Source organism: Copidosoma floridanum, unplaced genomic scaffold (assembly GCF_036245765.1).
Source record: "Copidosoma floridanum isolate Cflo_tuat_1 unplaced genomic scaffold, Cflo_Japanese_pri ptg000004l, whole genome shotgun sequence".
NCBI lineage: Eukaryota > Metazoa > Arthropoda > Insecta > Hymenoptera > Encyrtidae > Copidosoma > Copidosoma floridanum.
The window spans coordinates 12,563,573-12,589,399 of NW_028321881.1; the positions used below are offsets into that span (position 1 = coordinate 12,563,573).

At 31.9% G+C, this 25,827-nt stretch overlaps 1 protein-coding gene across 2 annotated transcripts in view; it reads right to left on the minus strand.

Moving 5' to 3' along the window:
* Positions 1-219: 219 nt before the first annotated feature.
* Positions 220-25,827, minus strand: part of LOC106635898 (uncharacterized) — a 606,704-nt gene continuing 581,096 nt past the window's right edge. The window contains exon 15 of one of the 2 annotated variants that reach the window (XM_014348085.2): positions 220-654. In XM_014348085.2, the coding sequence (XP_014203571.2) occupies positions 467-654 (188 nt within the window). In that variant the 3' untranslated portion in view covers positions 220-466. The remainder of the gene's footprint in view (positions 655-25,827) is intronic. The other variant, XM_014348086.2, reaches the window with a different exon arrangement.

Below are 25,827 nucleotides of genomic sequence, written 5' to 3' on the forward strand. Positions count from 1 at the left end.
AACGTTAAAACTCACCACGCTCTGGAGTATTTTCAAATGTGCGAACAACGTATATAAATTACTTAATTTTTAAGCACGACTCTAAAGATACGTGTAACAGTGTAAGCACTAATAAAGTTAAATAAACGTTTAGCTGGTATCTAACATTCATGAATGAAAAAATTCTGAAAGAATAAGTTTAAATATGATTATATTTTAACTGTTCAAGCGTTCATCATTTTTTTTACACTGTGATGTAGGTTACAATTTTTTCATTATTTAAAATGACATTGTCTCAGCTGTTATCGTGTAGTTGTTTACACATATTTATTTTTTTTTAATTTGCACATTTTTCTAATCTTATAAGAATATATGACAAACAAATAGTTTTTGATTGTGAATTATTCATTCTACTTTTCTAATCTCTACTGTTCTGTTACATGAAAAAATAAAGAAGCTCCATAATGATCAAATTTTCTTAGTTTGTTTATTTTTTTGTTAGTAGTGACACAGCTCTATTTTCCTCTAATGTTTTTTCTAGACCTAACGATTTGACTCCTTTATATTTGTAAGAAATATAATGTCGTTCATGGTTTGTGTAGCACAGTAAATGCCCAACTCCTTCACAGTTTTCTGATTCTTCTTCATGACTAACAACATCCGACACTGTTTTTCCTAAAAAATAGAAATAATAATTAAGACAATTTCCAATATGCAATGGTATGTAGAGTACAGAAGGTTGTTAATCTTTAAAAAATTAAAATAGAGACTGTAATATAGTATGAATAAAGTAAACTATTTTACAAGCAAAAAATTCTACTGAATCATTGTTTAACAGGGTTAAGTACATTTTAAACCAGTTACTTTATAACTCAGTGGTTAAGAGTTTGCGTGACAAAAATTGTTCTTATGTTCGTTGTCGAATTTAAACTATCACTCAGCTGGTACGAAAGAAAAAACCGAAACAGCACAGCATATATATATATATATATGATTCAAGTTCACAAAAATTACACTATAGTAAATATTCAGATAGAAATTAGAGTAGCGAAATGACCGTCTTTTTGAAAATTGGCCGGGTTAGTAATTTCTGACGGTCCACCAACAGTCAGTGTCAGAAAGTAGTTTTCTGTTGCAAAATGATGGTAATTCTTATTTTGGTTAGGTCAGGCTGAGTGAACAATGAGTAGACCGGCTGTTCACAACTATATGGATGCATAGGGTATTTTTATCTTGGAACAATAATGTTTAACAAAGAAATTAATTATAATTCAAAAGTTACATGTTTATTTTTAAGCTATTGTTACGTGCACAAGTGAAATAATCAGAACCTTATACATCAAAAATAAAAAATTTTATGTGTAATAGTTATTTGGATGTGTTTAAACAACATTGTCTTGTACAATCGATACATCACAATTTTAACACTTTTTACACCTAAGAAACTCAGAAATTTTACTACTTCAGTCGTAATTTCTATAATACTTGTCTGAATTTTACTAGTTCTGAACTAGTATTATAGGAATCATGACTGAATTAGTATAAATTTTTTTCTTACAATATTCAGAAAACTTTGACTGGCTAAAAATAACATTTTAAGTTACCTAGATCAATTAGAAGCCACATTTAAACATTTGTATTCAAAACCGAATTTCATATAAATAGAACACTGAGTTATTTATTATCTTACATTTAATTTTTAATCCTAGTCATTTTTAATCACAGTTGTGTATCTTTGTTTTATCATTCTTTGGATCAAAGTTATCTAACTTCAGTAACAGGTGGTCGGTCAGAAAAGTTTCCTCCTGTGCGTGGACGGTCGGCAGGACAGTCTGAACACCACCATCTAACGGTTAGCCTGACGGCCTTGCAACACTACTTGACACATGAGAGATGCGCATTCCGCAGTTTTTGCCATGAATTTTTTTCAAAAGTAATTGTCTTGAAATGCGCGTGTGCCGCAATTTCTGCTGAGATGTAGAGTAGAAATACGCGTTACGCATGCCGCAGTTTTTACGGAGAAGAGTACTTGTGCATAGGTTAATTACAAGGGACGCGTGTGCCTAAATTTTTACTAAGGTATAAGCTCGATATACGAGGTGTGCATGCCACAGTTTTTGTGGAGCAGTTTCGTGGCATACGTGTGCCGCATTTCTTGCTGAGGTGAGGACTCGAAATATGAGAGATGTACGCATGCCGAAGTTTTTACGGATTAATTATATATAAAATAAAGATGTACATATAGTACCACATTGTTTACTGAAGTAAAAACATATTCGCTAGAGGTATTCCGCAGTTTTTGCTGATGCATAGGTGATAATTAGATAAGCACTTACACACGTCATCTAGAGCTCAGATGACCACTAAGAGTATGTCAACACGAGTGCCACCTCTCACCCCACTTTGTCTATTGCACGTATATATAGTCTCTCTTATCTACTCATGAGAACCTGCCTTCACACCCGTCTGGTGCACTGTCCGTCTGTCGCTTTGACCTGGACTCGATTCCGTAAAAGTTTGGGGTGAATGCGCTAAAGTATTTAAACTTTTTTTATGGAAACAAACCTTCCACAATTTTAATTATAAAACAAAAATGAAATTTCATTAAAAATTAGGATTAAAAATTTTGACACCTCTATTTTCATTCCATAACGAATACAGTGGCGATAAATACTAAAACGTCCGAGAGCTTAAACACTAAAATCAACTTTTTTTAATGCTTGTTAAAAAAAAAAGTTTTTAAACAACAACACAATAAAGGAAAGACTTTCAATTTTATCAGTTTAGAAATACAATTTCAAATTAATTGAGATTATTTCAAGTTCCAAATTAACGAAATAAAAAATTTAAGGAGCTGGCAGTATCTTACTCATTCTGAATGCACGAACTTCCAAGTGTTGCAAAAACTATTGCGGATCTTCTATAGATGGTCAACCATAAAACTGATTTTCCAAGTCTCTGCTTTACAGACTCAGACTATGGATGTCGTTATCTAAAAATTAAAGGTTAGTAAAGGATTGAGTATATAAAAATTTTATGTGTATAGCTAGTAAATTATTGGCACAATGCTTCGTTATCGTTTTTTTTCGTAATACTTTTTTGTAAACTTTATCTATACAAGATATCATTCTTTGATCAAATTATGAAAATTTTTAATTTTTAGCAATTAATTTATAATATAATTTTTCGCGTATCTATTTTTTTTTAATTTGTACAAAACATTTTTTTGTTAAAAATTGTATGATCTCTAGCACTTTGCATACAATATGCGAAAACAAAAAAAAATCTGATTAACATAACCAATAACATTCCCAATAAAATAGTTTCAATTAAAATGATATCTTCAAACAGTAATAAGTATTGAATAGCAAAGGAATTTTATACTTTTTTCAAAGTTATTAAATGCAATCCTAGAATATAACTAGTTAAGTCTTCGCGCACATAGTTTATTATTTTGTAATCATCGAAATAATGGCACTTACTTTCATAGAAAACTTTTTAACTTTTTGAATTGTTTATTTTAAAATATCTCAAAACAACAATAAAAATATGAATATTAACTTTAAAAAAAGTGATTTTTCTGAAATCGATGAAACAAAGATAAAAAAAATTAATTTACGAAAGCGAGAAGTTATTGAAAATAAAAAATTTACCAAGGGTAATAAGACCTTTTTATTTAATTTTAAGTTATGATTCATTACATCTGTATTAAATTATTCAATTCTGGATATTTTTTTTATTACCTGCTGCAATAGCATTAGTTGTTGACAGTAGATAATTGATTAACCAGGTTAAAGCAGCTTGTGATGAACAATTCCTTTCCAGCCCCACCAAACACTCAGCATCACCTTTCTTGGCGTCAATACAAGCTTTGCAACCGTTTGTGAAGCGTTACCGGGCTTCGGCCACGATTTTTTTCGAACAGAAGTGTCGTACATGATCCACTTGCCATTACTCAAAATCATTCGGTTAAAAAATTGCTTTTCAGAGTTTATTTCGTTTAAGCAGCGATTGACAAAAGGAAGTTCGGTCCGTTAAATTTTTCTCTGTTAATTCATGTAGAACCCAAGTATCAAGCTTAGATGTAGAGAGGAGCGGAAAGTCTTTATAGACACCTTGGCTATTCCAGTGGTAGTGTCGGATTTACTCGGTATGCCTACAGACTAAAAACGAACCTCCCCATGGAAAAAAGGGGTCTAAGAGAAGAAGGAAAATAAAAATTAACGGAGAATTTCGGAGGCCAGCGCGCTCTTAAAGGGATGAGAGGAGGGGTACTTACGCATCTAAACGAAGCTTGAATATTGGTTTACGCTGAAATAGAGTAGGAGGAACTTAAATTTTGGTGTTATTGTAAGTACATCTGACATGTGAGTCCACTGTGTGGTGTGTGTTTGGAGACGTACTTGTAATTGGTGTAAGTGTTGTATAGGGTTAAGGCCGTAAAGGATACGGCGCGACGCGGCGGGCAGATAGGTGCTCCTAACGGGAGCGAGCGAAACTAAAGTCACGATTTTTCAGCGAATCATGGAGATGCATCCGATGTAAGCATAGGGGATTGAAGACCTGGAGTATATTTGGAGATCATCAGGGTTCTGCGCGAGATCGCGTGGACGTCTTATAAGGTCAAAGCGTCCGAGTTCGATGTTTACGAGCGTGGCGATGGTGGGGTTTGGGTGGTCCGTAATCGAAGCATGGATTTTAGATGCAAGTACAAGGACTGCTTGAATTGGAGGGACAACGTTAAACTCCTTGATAACCTGAGTATTTCTGATTTACCATGTAATATCCAGTACCAACCTCAGTGTCTTCATGAAAGGGCTTTGGATGTCGTTGGCATTACGTGGGTACTGATACTTTTGATGATGGCGTTACAGGTCTTGATCTTCTGAGAGACTGCTTTGTTATTAAAGGAGGGCTTTAGCTACACGACTGTCTTTGCACTGGGGCAGGTTGTGGCAAAATATATTGAAAAGGGTAGATGAGAGTTTGGAGCTGTAGGGGACTCCAGAGGTTATTAGTCGGCAAGTATCAAGCTTTTTTTGGTATCGAGACATATGTAAATGTTTCAAAACTCTTTTACGGTCGATTTTTAGTTTCATAGCTAGGTCGCGAAATGAAATGTATCAGTCTACCTCAATTTTTTAAAGAATTTTATCAATTTTTTTAACGATTGTCTAACTAGAGCGAGTTATACTTCTAACATCGAAATTTCTAAAACGAAAACGAGCAAACAAATTTAGACACTGTCGTTTACTTCAACACTTATCACTATAAACACTACACAATTTTCGATGAGCCTGCGCTGGATTTTTTCCTTTTTAGAAGTGAAAAAGCAAATTATACGAAAATGACCTTATGGGATCTCAATTTTCAAAGCCCAATAACCATTACCTGAATATACGAATGATGCTACTTTTGTACCTACAATGTTTTATGTATTGTTCCCTTTTAAATGCACTGTAGTATGGCTTTACTGAATCAGTATTACTAGCAACATGCAATTTAAACATGATCTATTGGAAAAAACCAAAATTACTTTTTTTCTAACCCAATGTGTCTTAAATTATAATCTTAACAACATTTTTCCAGTAACACTGAACAATCTTTGCAATTTTTAAGACTAATAATTTTATAAAATGACGATAAAAAGGCGAAAAATTTTTTTTATTAAATTTCTTATTCGACGTCAATAAAACCTAATTAAAACAAAAACTAATAAATTAAATTAAAATCTCATCGATCACTTACTGTATGAAACAGAAGTAAAAGAATTCAATAAAATTCAAATCGTATGATTGCTTTTCATGATTCATAACTTTTTTCGCAATAACCTACATTTAGCCAAACCGAGGAACAACGACGTGGACGTAGCAGGTTTCTGTTCCCTTTGAGGTGCTTTATTATTGTGAGTCTCCTTGCCTCTTACGTTTGGGGTGCCTTATTATTGTGAGTCCCCTTGCCTCTCGCGTGTGGGGTGCCTTATTATCATGAGTCCCCTTGCTTCTCACGTTTGGGGTGCTTTATTATTGTGAGTTCTCTTGCCTCTCACTAGACCAAAAACATCATTTTTATTGACACAACTTTAAGTTAACGTAACTTTCACAGAAATAAGGTATAATTTGTGAATCAATTGCAAAGAAATGATTCATACAAATATTTTTCGCACACCAAGCATACTTGATTACTGCTAATTCAGAAGAGAATTTACATTGCGCATCTGCATTTTGAAAGCAATATTGGACGGGCGTATGGCACTTTTCTGGTTTTTCTTTTGTGTAGCCACTTTTCCACTAAGCATATCTAAATAAATTAACGAATCGCGGCGACAAAAATTGGTTGTGTTACAGTGACTGCAATTTCAAAATATTATTACGCAAACGTAAATTTATGTCAAAATTATACAATAAAACAATATCTGAAAAACTCTTGATGAAATTTTTCCACGGTCAAAACCCATAGACGTCAAGAGACTGAATTTTTCCTGTTGTACCAGCAGGTATTGTCTGAATCTTTACAGTTTTATTTCCTCTATCTGCGTTTTCAAGAACTTTTTCAGTCTGTCCTGACCAAGAGTCTAACAAAAGTAAAGAGTCGTTTCCAGTTACAGGTAAAAAATTTTTTTCAAACCATTGTGCAGCAATATTTGACGACAATTTTTCAGATTGAGTAGCATTTACACAAATATTTTTGGCCTTGTAAATCGTTTTTTGAACTAAGGGTCCAAATTTACCATCAGATTTCTACTGTACTAAATTTTGTTCTGAATTAGCAGTAATCAAGTGTGCTTGGTGTACGTAAAATATTTTTATGAATTATTTCTTTGCAATCGATTCACAAATTGTACCTCATTTCTGTAAAAGTTACGTTAAATGAAAGTTTTGTCAATCAAAATGATGTTTTTAGTCTAGTGAGAGGCAAGGGGACTCACAGTAATAAAGTACCCCAAACGCGAGAGGCAAGGAGACTCACAATAATAAGGCACCCCAAACGTGTGAGCCAAGGGGACTCACGATAATAAAACACCCCAAAGGGAACAGAAACCTGCTACGTCCACGTAGTTGTTCCTCGGTTTGGCTAAATGTAGGTTATTGCGAAAAAAGTTATGAATCACGAAAATCAATCATACGATTTGAATTTCATTGAATTTTTTTACTTCTGTTCCATACAGCTGCAGCAAAAGCTGTTAGCTGTACTTACACTATCAGTATATTAAAGCTGCGTATACGTATGCAATTTTTTCTCTTGTAGTCGCTATGCATGGCAAAATGACTAATAGATGGATAATTGAACACAGAATTCAATTCAACGATATTTTGTTAGTTATTATGCATGAAAATATTTGTTGATAAATTTGTATGCTATTTTTGTAATGGAAAAAAACTAAACTTATTCAGGGGTGGTTAATAGTGTTAGGAGGTTAATATTAAAGATAAATTAAAATTGTCTATACTTTATTTTTGTAAGAAAATAGAAAAAAATTTTTTTATCATTTTAAAGTGATTTTTAGATTTTTTTTATCATCATGATAAAAATTGAACGTTTTCAACCCTTAAAAAATAGGGGATGCAACCCCTGCAATAAGAAAAATATCTGATATGTTAGCTATCATGTTTCTAAAAATTTACAATTATTTTGGATCGAAATATTAATTACAAATCGTGTTACAAGGTAAAAACCGTTTTTAGGGGTGGTTAACCATATTAGAGGGTTAATACAAGAGATAAATTAAAAGTCTAGATCTCATTTTTTGTGAGAAAAGTGAAAAAAAAAAGTTTTTATCAATTTACAAGTAATTTTTAGATTTTTTTTCAACATAATGATCGAAATTGAACGATTTTAATTCTTAAAAAATAGGGGATGCAACCCCTATGGTGAGAAAAATATCTGGATTAATAGTGTATATTTTTCTAAAAACTTGCAATTTTGTTTTAAGTCAAAATATTCATTAGGACTCGAATTATCACGAAAAAACCGTTTTTGGGGGTAAACTTCAGGGGTAGTTCCCACCACTTAGAAAGCAATTAGGGGAGGAAAAAAAACACGTGTCTAATATTTTTTGGAGTTCTACAAAATAAGCCTAGTTACATTCGAATCGGCGTGTAACAGTTGGGTAGTATTACTTAAGGTGGCTCCAGCGCCTAGTGCCGTATCAAAATGGGGAGACTAAAAATTAATCATTATTTTGTTTAAAATATGGTATAAAATTATCGTAGAGACTGTTGTAAGCCATATTTTACATTTTATTTGTTACTTTAGTGAGTTAATATAAAAAAACAAAAAAGTTTTATGGTGCCCTAATTGATGAACTGTTATGGTACGCTCCTAAGTTCAAGAGTAGTTATACCTATATATATGTACTCTGCAGAATGCAGACAGCTGAGAGCTGACTTGCACTCGCAACTGTATACTTAGTCTCCGATTATTTAAAGATTTTGTTCGATAAGAAGACACTTTTCTCATGTCATCGAAAACTGCGTAATAATATATACAAGAAAGTATGTTTTTTACACCTTACGGGTTATTTATATAAGTGCAGCAGTAGGTTGTATATCGCGTAAGCTTGCATTTCCTATCTAACCCGTCTTAAAACTACGATTTTGTAAGCATGATTTCTTACAATTTTCATCGTCAACCTTAATTTTTTTTATACGAATAGAAAGATGGGAATTCAAAGAATATAATTCAATTTTATTAACCTCGGTTGGGTTATTTATAATTTTAACATTGAGGCCACTGAAGCCACCTTAAGTAACCAAATAGTCTTTGAAGACGTGGGTTTTGATTATTAAATCAACTATTTTTACCCCACGATATCCACACTGAGTACTCCAGTAAACTTTAGTGTCCGCAGTTCTGATTTGTGAATGAATTATCCATACTTAAAACCATCGATTAACTTTTCTATGGTATAACGAATATTAAATTTGAATCTTAAACTCTAATTATAACTAATCATAATAAGAAGAATATACTATTATTAAAATTTAAATTAATGAAATTTCGTGATCTATAAATTATTATATTCTGATTGATAAGATAATTAGAATATCTCCAGTTCGATTTATTAAAATTGTTAATATTCCAGAATTGTAAGTATAAAAATATTAATCATAAATCACTAAACAATAAGATACTGATCATAATCCATCTCAACCTAAAATTAAAGAAACTTCTCGTATCTTAGGTCTAATAATTATTAGTGATGTAAGAATGATAAAAAAATTATTAAATAAAAAAATCGAATGTTTTATGGATGATGATTTGTATTTTCACAACAATAAAATATAATTACTCATGAAATTAAAAATACAGTAAGTAAAAAAATTAAGCGATTCAATTAAAACAATTAAATATATTGATTGATTAAGAATTCATAATCGTCAAATTTCATTTAATAAATGAATTTAATTTTATAAGTTTAAAAATATTTCGTAAAATAAATATAAATATACTTATTACAAACAATAAGTTCCACTTAAATAATATAAAATAATATATTTAAAACAAGGAGGTTAGGTTGCACGGTCGTACGGGTAACACGTGTATAAGAGTGGCTCTGCATAAAAATGATTGAGGAGTGGATTAAAAGAAGAAAAAAAGGAAAAAGAACAAGCAAAAAGACAGTTCAAGAGGCATTTTATCACATTAACTGTTATCTAAAGTAAATATGCACGTAATCCAGGAGGAGAGTGAAAATAAGAAAGGTACGAAAGTGGTACTGCCAGTAAGGAAAATGTCGGACAAATTAGTCGAGGGACAAACAGAGAACGAAGGAAAATCGACGGCGACAGAAAAAAAAGAGAACAAAGGCAGGGGCCATCCAAGAAAAGACGTAGTGGAAAAGAAAGAATCCAAGGAAAGGAGTAATATGTTAAACTTTTTAAAGTGCGGGAGCACAAAATTTGAAGTAGCAGCGAGTGGAAGGAAAAGGGTAAGAGAGATATTAAAACGCAGGAGGATCCCCAGCAAAGCGAAGCAGAGAAGAAGGACGAGGAAGGTGGGATGTCAGCGGTGTCAAGTGTAGGGACTGCAGGGTAGAGAGGCAAGAAGGACGGGAAGAAAGATAAGCTATTACAGGCTAAAGGAAATTAAGATAAACAAAAAGAAATGGTGCAAGTGGAAGAAACAGGTAACCAGATTATCGACAGTAAGGGACAGATGGTACAGAAGTTTACTTGGGAAACGGGTCACGACTCAGTAATATCAAAAACGTCTGAAATCAATTCACCCGTACACTTACAGAGGGCGGCAGACGGGATAACAGCGGGTGTGGAGCAGAAGGAGCAGGTGAAAAGGCAACAACAGAGGCACACGGCCGAGAGGTAGTTGGACGACGAGTATGATATGAATTCAAGTGGAGTATTTAAAAATAAAAATTCAAGGGATTTGGTGGGATTGGAATGAAGTGAAGGGGGCGCTAGTAAAAGACGAGAGGGAAAAAATGCATCCACTTCGCCAATAAGGAGAGGGGTAAGGACAAGTGGGATCTTTTACTGATACCTTTGAAACATAGCGGGTATAAAGAACATTATTTTAGTTAAAAAGTACTTGTACAAGTTTAATATAATGGCGTTTCAAGAAACATGGATATAGAAATGCAACAAGTCAGGGTAGTTGGGTAGATTAGATGAAAGTTATGAGTAGAAAGCGTGCCCAGCCATAAGGAATTACAGAAAAGGGAGAGCAAAAGGAGGAGTCCTGGTGGAAATGAAAAAGTCTATTAGAAAGACAAAAATCAGAGGATGTAAGTATGGAGTGTTGATTTTGGGTGAAGTTCTAAGAAACGATAAAAAGCTGTGTTTAGTTTTTGTTTACTGTAATGTTGATATTGATGTATTAATAGCTAAATTAAAAGGGGTAGCGGAAGAAGAGATTGCAAGGGGTGAGCAAGTAATAATAGCACGGGACTTGAATGCGTGTGTAGAGAAGTTGCAAATGAATCACGAGGGGGAAATGGAGGAAAGTAGGAATTCTTGCGACAGTGTGACGAACAGAGAGGAAAAAAAACTATTGGATATGTGCGAGGAGATGGGATTGCCAATGAGAAATGGAGTAACTGAATGGGACTGGGGAGAGAAATAACGTTTGTGGGGAATGGAAGTAGTTTAGTGCTTGATCTGGTTCTGGAGCTTGAAAGTGAACAAGGTAGCATGATAAAAGAATTGAAAGTGGGCATAAAGATAAAATCGGATCACCTCTCAATAGAGATCAAATGGAAAGGAGGAAGGAGAAGAGGGAGGAGACAGGAAAAGAAAAGGGGAACGATATAAAAAGGTTAAAATGGGATAATAGGAAAAAAGAACAATATAAACAAGAAATGTTTAATAGAGGAGTGAACTCTTCTTGGCGAGCGACATGGACTCTTCTTATTATCTTAAATAATTTTAGATCGACTTTAATGACGGTACACTGATGTTTCTTTACACCGATTAAACAGTAATTAGAACCATTAGTTCGTTTGGAAGAAATTGTTTTTTAATATTTACACTTACAATGGCACGAACGCAGAGGTGCAGTGAAGAACTAGTTATCTTTTAATACCACTATTTTGACAACACAATAACTGAAATATACCTGAATACACAGTTCCTGAGAATTGAATATTCAGTTTGAAATCATTCATACAATCACGAAAATATAATACGTTAATAGAATTTTAATCATCAATTGTGATGTGTAGATTTATCATTTCTACAAAACTTGGTATTTCAATTGAGGTACCATAAGTTTCTGAGTTAGTCAATTCTTCAAAATAATTTTCAGAATTTTTACTTTTTCAAAATATTGATTCCCAAAAATGAAGTTGACATAAAAGTTTAATTTTTTTACGATATTTTAAACTATCGGTAATCTTGTTTTAGGATAAAAATAGTGTTCATCATACGAAAAAAGAGAAAAATTTTGAATAATCCATTCCCATCTCTTTGATATAAACTATTATCTAATAAGTGTTTGAATTGTTTAGGTTTAGTACGATTAACTATTGAGTTATCATAAGATTTTCTTTTTTGTTCGAAGATTAACGTATTACTTATTGATTGTCAACTTTTGTTCGCATTTTACTTTTATTTTTTAAGGATTTGAATTTTTTTATTTTTAGAAAGATTTTTTTCCGAATAATAATCATTTATTATATTACATGATATATCATAAGTTTTTTAAAATTAAATTCGTGTCTCTGAGTTGTAACATTGTTGAGCAATTGGTTGAAATTCTTTTTTTTTATCAAAACTTTAATCATTAATACTACTGACTTTTTTTATTTTCCAAATAATTTTCGTAAGATATTATTAGTAAAATTTTTTGTTAGATTTTAAAAATCTTATATACTATAACGACTAAAATGAATAATTCCATGAAAACAGTGTTTTAGTTTAAAATTACTATTTGAATTTTTAATTGTTTAAATATTGTTGTTTAAGAAATTAACTATAACGTGAACATCAAATAAATCTTAGGAGCTTTTGATTTCAATACTTGTTCCATTTATCCTATTTTTGACATTATGTTAATATAATTTATTTCAGAATGTTGATAAGAGTGTATTTTAAAGAAAAATAATACCGTGGCAATATTTTATAATATTCTATTAAATATCTTAATATAAATACAGTATGTACATAAAAATTTCAAACGCGGGGGCGTGTATCATGAGTCGTATCTTCCTTTTTGATTATGATAAATCTTTTGTATTCTCATAGTTGCGGGGCTGCGTCTCATTACCTATGTCAGGGCTTAATAATAATCGGACAAAAAGAATAGTAGGAGGCGAGACAAAAAAGTAAAAGAGCGGTATTTGTCTTTCACTTGGTTTTTTAAATTTTATACTGTATACTCGTTTGGTAATAAGTAAGGGGGGAAATATTCCTTTGGAAATATCTGTTGTCTGTTTTCGTTAAAAAGATAGTGATAAAAATAGTAGTAAATCCTTTAGTCGATATAGGTGTGAGTTGTTTTCTGTGTCTTTACAAAGCCTACTAATAAAATCTCTTTATTTTACGTTCATTTTGAAAAAGTTTTTCTAGTCCATTGCGTATTGAAGTCTGTTATCTCACGTAATATTTGTTTAGGGTTTTAAGAGAAAAAAACACTAAAAAGGAGAGCGGATGAAATAATAAGTATGTATCAAAAATAAAAATTTCTCACAACCTTATCTTCGCCAAATAAGTACCTTCCCTATCTTGCCTCGGGAGTAAAGGATAAAATTAATTTTATTCTACATGTACTTTCGTACTAGTCGATACACGCACTAGCAGAAATAAAATTTTGGGGACCATTTTCCTTCAGCATTAGCCGTTTGTCTCCTTGATACAGTGATAATCTGCAATTGGTATGCTAAACCTGTTAGCTTCTGGGCTGTTGTCACCGCTGCTTGTAAAATATGACCGGAATTGTCGTGTATGATCGGATCCTTTTCCTTTCGATTTTTAATCGTCGTATTCTTGCAGCACTGCACTATGTCTTGTTCTCGGCAGAATTTTTATTTCATAGTTAATTACCTAATGCTTACATTGAAGTTCCAGTAATCAGATCAATAATTTTAGTAAGAATTATATCAAAATTAGGTGGTTGTGGATAACACCAATTTATTATAATAATAATTATTAATTTAATAATTTCAATTGATTCAATTACAATTTTAAGATTTTTTGGATTGTTATTAAGACTTTTATGTTAACGTTATTATGACATAAAAATTATTGTTGCTTATTTATCGGTAGTTCATATAAAAATAATAGTAATTGAATTATTTTACATAAAAATTTAAGGATATTATGGGGGTTCAATAATAATAATTGCTGATGGGTTATATTTATCTATAATATTTGTTTAAGTAAATTATTTTAACTTACAATCTAAAAGACGAAATAAAATATTAAATAAGGGAATAATTTATTTTATACTTTACTTAGAAATATTTTGATTTCTTTTATGTATAAGTTTATACAGCTTTACCTATATATTTCAAATGATTAAGAATAATTATGAGTGTAATAAATATTTTAAAATGGAGAAAAATAATTTTATTAATTTTAATTCTAAGAATACTTTTTAGAGCATGTTATAATATTTATTAATTTTCTTATTGTTTTTATAAGATTTAAAATGATAAATTAATTTGATTTAATTCTAATAATGTAGTTAAGTATTCAATAATAATTTTTTCCTTTTAAATTCAAAAGTCTTGAAAATTAATTTTTCTTACTAATTTAAATAATTTAATGAAAAATATTAATTCGTGGAATCAAAATTACAAATATTGTTCAAAATATATTATCCTGTTTTTACTTATTTCTTTCCTTGTATAGATTTACATTTTTTAACATGTACAAGTATATGCCCCGCGCACGACATGCCGTGCTTTAATAATTCGCTCATAAATCCCAATCACTCGCTTCTTCCCCTTTGCTTTTCTCTCTGTACCCTTCTAATTCCCTACCCTTTAACCTTTTATTATTCGCTATGACTTGTTTTCTACTTCTGTAGTTAACTTTAGCATTTGATCTGACCAATTTTTTAAATTCCATAAAATACTTGTATACTATCTTAACCGGATCCCATTCCAGAAGTCTGGCTAACTTTAATTTTGTTGTCTCTTCTGCCCCTTTCAACCCCATTTTCCTTAATGCTCTGACCCATTCTTTATTGATTTTTTTCTTTGCTACCTGGAAAGCAACAATATGCTGAATATTTTCCTCCTTTCTCATGCACACTCTACAAATGCTATCTTCAAACCCCTTCTTTCCCGCCTTTTCTACGCTCCCACATTTAATACTCATCCATTGCTTCTTTGCACTTTCTCCCCACTACTCCCTTTCCCAGTAATCTTCCACTCCTTACTTTAGTTTGATGTATTTATAATAATCACAACACTCCGAATTCTCAATCCTCACCTAATCCTGCTGTACTTCCTGATTTTCCGTAACTTCTAGCCCCTCTGTCATTCTCCTTACAAAATCCCATCCCTCCAGAGTATCCAACACTCCATTCAAACCTATCCCATCACCTACTTCTTTAAAGGCTTCCTCTACCAGTTTCCCCCCAGGTTGACACATTTTTATTTCCAAGCCCCCTTATTTCCTCTTTTAAGCATATTTTAGGCCGTCTATCGTCCTTCATTTCTGCTATTTCTACATTTCGATGTTTCAATTTCTAGATTTTCCTGTTTGCTTCCCTTCTCCAAATGTATGCCGGAGTATTCTCATTGACTCCCAATGCCATTTTAACGAATTTTTCTTGTATTTTTTCGGTCTGCTCTCATCTTTTCCACCCCCACACCTCTACTCCATATTAACAACTGGCCTTCACTATTGTGTAATAGATAAAGTCCTCTTCTTAAACTACTTTGCTTTGTCCTTTTTCATACTCTCCAAACTGTGTTTATTATCTTTATTTCACTTGCAGTTTCATTTATATGCATACTCAGTACATTTGTCGAGAATCTAAACCCAAGATATTTATATTGACTTACAATCTATATCATCTACTCTCTGAATCGAAATTTTTCATTTTTTTTGCCCCCTTTAATGACCTCTGTTTTCTCCGTGTTGACTTCGATCTTATTTTTCGCCTCATACTTTTGCAGATCATTAATTATTCTTTGTAAACCCTCCCTACTGCTAGCCACCGCAGCTACATCATCTGAAAATTTCAAACTGAAAATCTTTTCCCACCCGATAACAACTTATCCCTCACTTTTTTTCTTCCACTTATCTTCAATATCATTAATGCAGATGTTAAACAGAAACGGGCTCAAGGGACACCTTTGCCTCACACCTATTTTTGTCTCGAATGTTTCCGAGATCCCTTCAGTTGTAATAACTTAGTTCTTCGTTTTGCCGCAAATGTTTTAACTATCTCCAGGAACTTTCCCTTAATACCTAATTTTCTTATTTTTTCAAACAATATTTCCCTATCCATCCTATCAAGAGCCGATTTAAAATCTATAAAGCATACAAACACCTTACCTTTTTCCATCTTTAAATCATTGTTTACCATGCTCTTTAATACAAATATGTGGTCCCTTATAGTTCTCCCTACTCTGAGTCCTGCTTGACTCCAGACGTGCGTCAAGATATGCGTCTTCCTCCCTACCGTCCCAGCAAGCTTTTTGGCGTGCTCACTGTTCTCATTGAATGGTATGACTCTTAATACATACTTTACGGTGAAAGACTGACTGAGTAATTTTTTCTGCACGAATACATAACAGTAGAAAGTAACAGAATGGATTTTTTCAGAAATAATCAGAAAGCTCTAAGGATAGACCGCTATATTATTAGAATAGAATTAGAAAAAAAGCATGGTTAATTGTGAAAAATTGTTATTAGCGCTAAAAAAATCATGGTGGTAGTTATTCGGTTTTTGATCAAATCTAAATAGTTTTAGATTCCAAATTGTGCCAGCTAACGGCCCAAAAAAATGATAAATGTGATAAAAAATGGTTTTTTTGCGTCTAGAAAAAAACTGGAGAGTCGAACAAAAAGTTGTACCGTTAAAAAAGATGCGCAATTTTAAGACGAAGACAATGAGCTCTAGTGGGATAAAATTAGCTTAGCCGTTTTTTTGCAATTTGCCAAAAAGTCCTCTTTTGGACCGTTTTTTGAAAAATCTATAACTCACGTACATTTAAATATTAAGACTTAAAAATTAAATACAAGGTAGATTTTGTGCCCCTTAATATCCACACTAAATTGCGGTTGTCGCACCACTGCATCTACGGAAAATATCCAAGTTTTTTCCAACATCAATTTTTCGCGTACTTCCGAGATGTCAAACGGATCGACATTTAAATAGGTAATCGAGTAACTTTCTCTGAGTAAAATACTGTTTGAAAAATGGCAATATGTTGAAAAACCAGCCACGTCCAACTTTTTTGCGGAGGTACCATTTTTTGCTTCTTGCAGCGGTTTGCAAAAAGTTTACAACCAGTCTTCTTGAAACTGAGTGTAAATGTTAAGAGGCACAAGATCTACCTTGTATTTAATTCTTAAGTCCTAATATTTAAATGAACGTGAATTATAGATTTTTTTAAAAAACGGTTCAAAAGAGCACTTTTTGGCAAGTTGCGAAAAAACAGCTGGGCCAATTTTATTCCACTAGAGCTTACTTTTTTTGTTTTGAAATGGCGCATATTTTCAAAAGTGCAATTTTTTGTCCGATTTTCTAGTTTTTTTCTCGCGAGAAACCATTTTTGACCACATTTACCATTTTTTTTGGGCCGTTAGATAACACAAAGTGGAGTGTAAAGGAGTCTAAAACTATTTAGATTTGTTTAGAAACCGGATAACTACCACCATGATTTTTTTTCGCACTAATAGAAATTTTTTTAAAAAAAAGCTAATTCTATCCTACTATATGGGATTATTAGATCATGCGATGAACAGCGCTCCGAATACTTAAAAAAACTTTTAAATTGAAAAAATGGGGAACGCTTTTATTTTACCATCTACTTACATAGGTAGATCTACATACGTACAACATTATAAGAATGCTATGTCTGTTATGAGAAAATTGGAAAAGGCAGACCTATTTATAACCATAACATGTAATTCTAAATAAAAAAAATTGAAATAACTTTTTTTTTTTATTTCCAAAAGATATATTACCAAGTGGCGTACTAAATATAATAGTAAGACTTTTTTAAACAAAACTAAATCTAATTTTAGATGATATTACAAAAAATCACATATTCGGTGAAGTTGTTGCATTTGTCTATACCATTGCATTTCAAAGAAGGGGACTGCCCTTTGCACACAATCTTGTCACTTTATACGAAAATAATAAGTCAGTAATAGTCCATGTTATAAAAAAGAATCAAATTTGTAGGAAGTTTTTTCCATAATTCTTTATCTGCAAAACAAGAATCACAAAAAATGGTTATCCATAATGTAAGAGACACCAGCTACGGTGGTTTAGTGATTTAGGCTGTGGTTATTGCAGCTCGAAGGGCTTAGTAACGCATGCTCACGAGTTCAAGACCCAACCTTTACTCACTTGGCTCGCACCTTTGAGAAAATCTACTTTCTCATATGCGTATTTCCAAACGCGGTCCAATAGGTTCTTTTTGTATAATTAGAAAGAAAATGAATCCGAAAATAAAGAAATATTTCATAAGATATCACATTTATTGAAAATAGATATTTTAATCCTATGGAGATAGCATGGAAACTTCTAGTATTCTCTCTTTGTGGTAAGAATCATCCGGTATTTTAGTTACTCGTCCATAAAGAGAGTAAAAAAACTAGTTTTTTAAAGAAATAAAATGTAATGATCCCTTGGAAAATAGAAAACTTCGTTAACAAAATATTTTGAATCAAATAAAATTGATAGTCTTACTAGCTCTATTGTATATGCTGATATTCCTGAATATTATACATTTATCAGTCAAAAGAAGCAATGGGTCAGACGGATACATTCTAATAAAAATATTACTACTGGTAAATTGAACATGGTTTCTCTCACAGTTCAGAAAAATTTTGTTTTTCAATTAATATTGATTAAGGTAAAAGGTAACAAAACTTTTACAGATTTTAAACTTTTAACAGTATTACTTATAATATTATCTTTATTTTTTATAATACATTTGAAGAAGCAGCTATCAGCTATGTTAGTAGAGCACGATTCACGAATTGACTTTATTTTTGAAGAGCATGAAACGTCATGTTATCCAAACGAGTTCGAAAATTTTTTGCTTGGTTTATAATGTCTAAGAACTTTAAAAGCAACATAATTTGAAACAAATATGAAAAACTTTTTGTGGGAGACTAACAATAACAAAAATACCGCACTTTTGCATTGAAAAAAAAATGTTTGAATTTGAAAATATGTCTTGTAAAGATTTTAATTTACCAAAAGTAACGGAATCGATTAACAAAAATGTTACTGATGATTACCGTAAATATATTTTTTAAACAAAAATTTAATGAAATAGTTATTCAATTAAATAAAGATCAAAAGTTGATTTCTCACTATGTTGCTGAATTAAAAAAAAAATTTTTTTCGTCAATGGTCCTGGTGGTTCTAGAAAGACTTTTTTTAACACAAAATACTCATTTATCATTCTATTCAATATAGAAAAAAGTAATATCAAATGGCTAAGATAGACATTGCTTCAATTTTACTTCCGAAAAAATGACGAGATACAGAACTTTTAGATTGTAAAATTAAGTACTATAAATACTGCATTTTTAGAAATCGATTGAGATAAAAAAAAAATGAGGAATAAATGTAATCATTCAGAATAAAACTTCCATGATACTTGAATATCAGAAGCTGTTGACAGAATTTTAAGAGACTTGCGCGATTCTACAGGTAATATTCTATGATTAAACAAAAGTATTGGTTTCATTGATGAGAAATTTTGATCATTCTTGTTAACCATTGAAAAAGCAACGATTTCAACTTTTAAATACTAAATGAATGAATAAAAATGACATTTGTCGAAAAGTTTTTCAGAAAATTAACGATTTTTCATTGAAAAACAGTATATTAACATCCCACAATAATTACACTAAAATTTTGAAAAAAAAAATAAGGTACATGAAAGGACACGCCACAACTTATCACAGCGTTGATTACACGACTCACAAGAAAGTTAAACACATGATGACATAACTATTAACTTCCCTCTAGAATTTTTAGGTAATATCAGCGAAGGTCTTTTACCACACGATTTACAATAAAAAAATGCTATAGTTGAATTATTAAAAAACTAAAGGATATCAAATGGTCTTTGTAATAACATAAGATTAAAATAACAAAGTTATTTATATTTAATGTAAACGTTGAAGTAATTAAAGGGAAAATAAAGAAAATGTAGTAAACATTCTTAGAATAACATTGAATACCGGCACCTTATGATCATCATCTTATAAGTTATATAAAAAATAATTCTCTTTTTTATTAGCATTTTCTTTGACTATCAACTATCACTGGGACTGAGTTTTGATTCTTTATGATTGCATATGGAGAAACCCCAAACTATACGTTGTGCCATCGAGATATATGAGTGCAAAAAGAATTTTTATTCAAATTAAATCCAAGAATAAGTCAGAAATTGAAAATTTGTAGTTTGGAAAAAGATTTTTTAGCAATCAAAAATGTAATTTATGTCCTTTTTTTATAATTCTTTGTAAAAGTTTTAAAAATCTTTAAAAAATTTTTTCACTACCAAAATATTTTATTACGAATCAAAAAAGGGCACAAACTTCTATGTTTTCTACGTTAGTAATAGTTAACAATCAGAGCCATTGTATCATAGTAAAAATTTTTGGCTGCAATCGTTCACTCCCGTACTTCAAGATAATACATAAACACATATATACCTTAATTACAGATAAAATTACAGTAAGAAAAATAATTATAATTAATTACACTATATGTATAATTTCTAAATCATAAGTCAACGTACGTACTAAAAATAGATTTTTTTTAGGAATTATGATGTATATCCTTGAAACTGCCGTTACATAAAATTTTTAACATCCAAAAAATTAAATAAAACTCATAAATTGAAACATAGAAGTTTCACAATGTTAAACAAACAATAAATTATTGTTTAAAAATTTTGATTGTATTTATCCATTCCACACCTATTTCTTAATTCTGTAAAGTCATCAACAGATCAAAAATTTTATCTTCAAACATAGTGGACATGGATCGGAAAGAAATTATCCAAATGTTATTGAAGAAGATTACGTGAAAATAAATAACATAATGTGATAAAAATATATAAAGTCAGGTGGACTGGGGGAAGGTGAAGAGGGAATTAAGTGAAGTCAAAAATTACGTGAAAATAAACAAATAACTATTTGAATAGAGGATAAGCTGCGGGAGGGCAAATAGAGAGCGGGGGAAGCTGAGACTCACTTTTGACCATACAACTAAGTAACATGGGGAGATGTATTACACCTGATTAACAATTTAAATACACGTACAATTATCCACTTTTTAATTTGAAGTAATTTATACAGTTATTAAATTACATTTTTGGGAACAAAACTGTAAGGGGACAAAATGGGCCACATCAAATCGTAAAGGGGAGGGGCGAGGAGTGACAAAGAGGCGATAGAAAGGTAAAAAAAACTTTCAAAACTAATAAAAATATGTTTAAAATGACCCTCTTTAAGACTATATGCGGGTCATTCCATGTCAACTGGAATGGAAAAAATAGATTTTTCTGAAACTTTGCACACAAGTAGCTGATGGTAAGAGAAACTCCCCCCCCTCTCCAAGTTTTAGAGTCCGAGTCAAATTACAATCTTGACATGGATGGGCTTAAAATTTAAAGTTTTCTACAAATGCTAAGCTTGCAGATCTCATAAGTAATCATAAATAAAACAATAAGAACTGTCAATATTGCTTCTTTTAGCAGTTTCTTCTTGAATTATGGCTAAAATAAGTTTTAATTGTTTAATAGATGTCTTCAGGGGTTGAAAATTTAAAAATTATAATTTTGTAAGCAACGACTTTTTTTCAACGTGTATGTTCAAAGCTTCCAAAACAATACTGTCTCCTTATGATAATAGCAACGATCTGGCCGCTAGAACGCTCTAACTTAAGAAATTCATCATTTTTATGGCCGACGTTCATTTCAAATTTTACGATTTCAGAAGTAATACTTTTACAGGCACGTTATGAGTAAGCGAACTTTTTATATGAAAGATTTTAGATTTCTGATCTTAAGAAAATGTGTGGCCCAAGTGGATTTTGCATGTTGCACTTCCTTCGCCCTGCCTCCCATGCCATACCGCCACGTGCTGGTTCCTTCCCCTCTACACTACACCATACAAAGCCGCGCCAACACAGCACAGCACACATTTTAAACTTAAATGAATTTTTTTTCTCCTTTTAAACCAATTTAAAAAAAAAAGATTTACATGAGTCTTGAACCTGCTATCTCCTGCACCTAAACCGAGGCCATTACTCACTCTCCTATGAGCGATCCCGCTATTAAAAACTCGAAAACTAGTTACTATGGTGCAGTTGGTAAATTATTATTAATATTAATATTAATTGACTGTTTATTAATTCATTTGGTTTAAAGTTAAATCATATTTATAAATAAATCATTTATATAATAAATTATTTTTTTTTAGTTAAATTACTATTTTTTAGTTTAGAAATGAGTACATTTTAGCAGAGCAGCTTTTCCATGTATTAATGAATATTTATTTATCCATCATTTATTTGTTACTTTTAAAATAAATGAATAATGAATTATAGAATTTTTTTATCTTTTTATAAAAAAATTTTTCAAAGTTTTTTTTGCATTCAATGAATAAATTTATTGATTTTTATTGCGTTTTATTCTTTCACAATTTTTTCACTCCTGACTAATGTGAGTTTTTTCGGCTTAAGGACGTTCATCACAGTTCGCGGAAAAAAGTTCAGAAAGGTGAGAAGAGCGCAAATATATGCAGCAACGCTGGAAATTAATTTTCTTATGTGGATGTATTTACGTACACACTTTTACCTTAAACTTTATTTAAAACTAATGTTTTATACAAAAAATTGGGGAATTTCTACAGATCAAATAATAGCAATTTTACGTCATTCTTTAATGATGTTACATGAAAAATTGATATTTTTTAAAAGGAAACATATAAAAAAAAGGGTACAGTTAAACGAGCTGCAATTTTTGTGGGTATTTTTTATGCTATTTCGAATATTAATTTGGTGTTCGAATAATATCTATTAAAAAACCCTGTGTGGTGAACGTCCTGAAGGAACATTTAGTGGCATGTAATGCTACCCTATTAAAAAAACCATATTGCAGGACTCTTTTTCTTAATCTTTTAGATAAAATTATATTTTTGGCGTTAAATATGAACGAGGAATAAGTGTGTAAGCGTCTGTGACAGAGGTGAGCGTGACATTAGAGATGTAATCAGCGTAAACAGTAGAGTTGTCTGAAATCATCAGAGGATTCGATGAAAGCGCACAGTCTTGTAGTAGAAAGCCTACATATTGTTTATATTATTTTGTGCCGTAGTATATTAATAATAATGTACCCAAAAATTCTTATACACAAGCCATTGTTTTTAAATCAAAAAGTTATAAAATACTACATTAAGCATTCGTAAGCATTTTTTAAACTCCAAAATGTCTAAGTAAATGTCAAACTTTATAATCAGTATGTAAATAACAAGACAGTATTTTTGGTGTAAAAAATTGTCATTGAATATGTGTGTAATAAATAAATAATTTCTACGAAATTTTATTCATAATTGGTTATTTTTAATTCGACTTTAATTTCATAAATTTTCCATATTCAATGTGATAATGTTTCTTAAACTATATTAACTTATTATTCATCGAAACCAAACACCTTTTACCGTTTTTAGGAAAAAGTATATTTAAAAGTTATTTGAAAAAATTAATATTACTTCAAATTACAACGGTAAATGATTTTAAAGCTTGACAAGCCTGACGTTTCAAGCGCTTGCCCAGAGCATTAAATGAATAAGAACTTCTATAATACCATTAAAATAACTATAAAAGAACAAACAATCGTGAACAAACAATCATTGGAACAATCATTTTTTTACTTTTGGACTGAAAAGACTAGACTGACGTCATTTTAGTCGGTAAACTTTTTTTTTTAGTTTCTCAAAAACGCTGTGGACAGGCGCTTGAAACCGTAGACGCGTAATGCTGGCTGATAATATAGATATTAATGTTGATTTCAATAGGTATACAAGCAAACATTGATATGTTTATTATGATATCAATTATTACTTATAGATCACGGTACCTTCTTTAAATAAGCACTCTCAGACCCGTTTCAATCCTTTTTCAATAACAAACATACTGAAGATTGAAAATTGACATTTAATTATTTCTTATTTCAAGAAACCAGCAAGAAACAAACCAAGAATGAGAAAAATATCTTCTCTGAGTGTAGATCGAACATCGATACAACCACTTATTTTTTAGACAGTTATTCCACCAGATGAGCTACTAAAGAATCGTGCACTCACTCACATTGTCAGCTCAGATATACCCACATTCTTGGTTTTAGGGCTATTTTTCAACTTAAGCTTAATCTTAATAGGTACAATCGAAAACGATTTAAATGTTTAACAATAATCTAGATATTAATGTTGACTCCAACAAGTAATCAACCATAAAATAACTCAAAAATCAAAATGAAAGTATTTCCAAGCTTAGAGTACGTGTGAGTGCATGACTTCTTAGTAGCTCAATTGATAGAGCAACTGTCTTGCAAATACGAGGTTGTGTGTTAGATCCGTACTCAGTGAAGATATTTTTCTTATTCTTGGTGCAACGGAGTCGCAGAGTCGAACACGCGCACGCAGGTGCCCGGTTGTGGTAAATCTCCAAGATGTATGTATATGTGCTTGTGTGTGTATTTGGCATGATCAGGTAATGCCTCTCAAGGCCATAAGTCGTGGGCGTGCGCTCAGTGAGTGACGCTGACGTGACTCAGGCATGAGAGGTGTGGCTTATTGGTTGGTGTCGGATATATATCTAGTGACGGTGGTGGCGCCTTCACTTTTGACGGAATGGAACGGTTTGAAATATGAGGATCAGACCGGTACGGTGTAGGCGCTGGTACGATTTTCCTGTCAAACTATTATGCTAATAGGGGTTAAGGGACGATTAAATAAATATAAAAGGGCGCTGATGAATAATTAGACAATCAGCAATCGTTAATTAATGGTAGGCGATCAATCAAGGATTGTTAATAGGGACTTTTCCGAGGTATTGAGCAGGGAGAAGTAGCTGGGCTAGTCCTCAATCAATTTGAGTTATGATGCATGGTTTTAGATTTTCTCCTTGGCTAACGCAATCGAAAGAGAATTCTGTACGTTTACTCGAAGACTTCATGTGGCTCGTGACTTTTGCTTTTTTTTGTGGGTCGTGTTAACCAGGAAACGGATAATTGGATCTAGGCTGGCTGGGCGTGATCGGTGGCTGCAAGGGTTACAAAGAGATCGGGGCCGGAATCGACATCGAGTACTAAGAGCCTCAAGGAATCAGAAAGTCATGAGCATGGTGGTGAATACGATTCATCTGTATTGGCAGTGGCTGTAGTGTGCGCGAGGTGCGCGAGGTAGTGAGGGCAATGCGTTTACGGGCTCCTCACTCCGAGTTAGTGGTTTCTTGGAGAAGGGAGTTAGTGGCTACGAGATACAATAAATACAATACTAGCGGTGACTTGGGTTGCGGAGTGGACTTCGTGCTCTTCCCGAGCAAAGCGGATAGTGGCTGCGGGTTAGTGGTTAGTGGCTTCAGAGTTCGCGAGTATTGGCTTCTCAAGGGCATTGTAGTGGCTCCTTGGGGGAATTTTAGTGGCTCGTCAAGGATGAACTAGTGGCTTTGTTAGTGAAAAATCCACAGCTGTGAGGGATACTTCAGTTTACGACACTGGGGTACGGGTACCAAAGAGGCCAGATCTATACAGTTGTATTCGTAGCGTTGTACTCAGGGTAGTTGTGAGCGTTGCCAAGCTGGCCAGGTACATCATTACATTGGTTTTATCTTAAGGCTTTCTTGAAATAGAAAATAATTGAATTTAATTTTCAATCATTAGTATATTTGTTATTAAAAAATGTTATGGATAAATCTAAGGGTGCTTATTTGAAAAAAGTAGCGTGATCTATACAAGCCAATAAATATGATGACGAACATATCAATATTTGCTTGTATACTTATTAGAAACAACTTTAGTAACTTTATGTTAATGAAAATTTTTTAAAATACTGAGTTTTTAATGCACACTTTTTACTTGTTTTTTAAAAATATTAGTTCGACTGAGATGGTTTCAATATTCTGAACAAATTTTATATTTCTTTTAAATATGTTATTTTATCTACTCAGTTA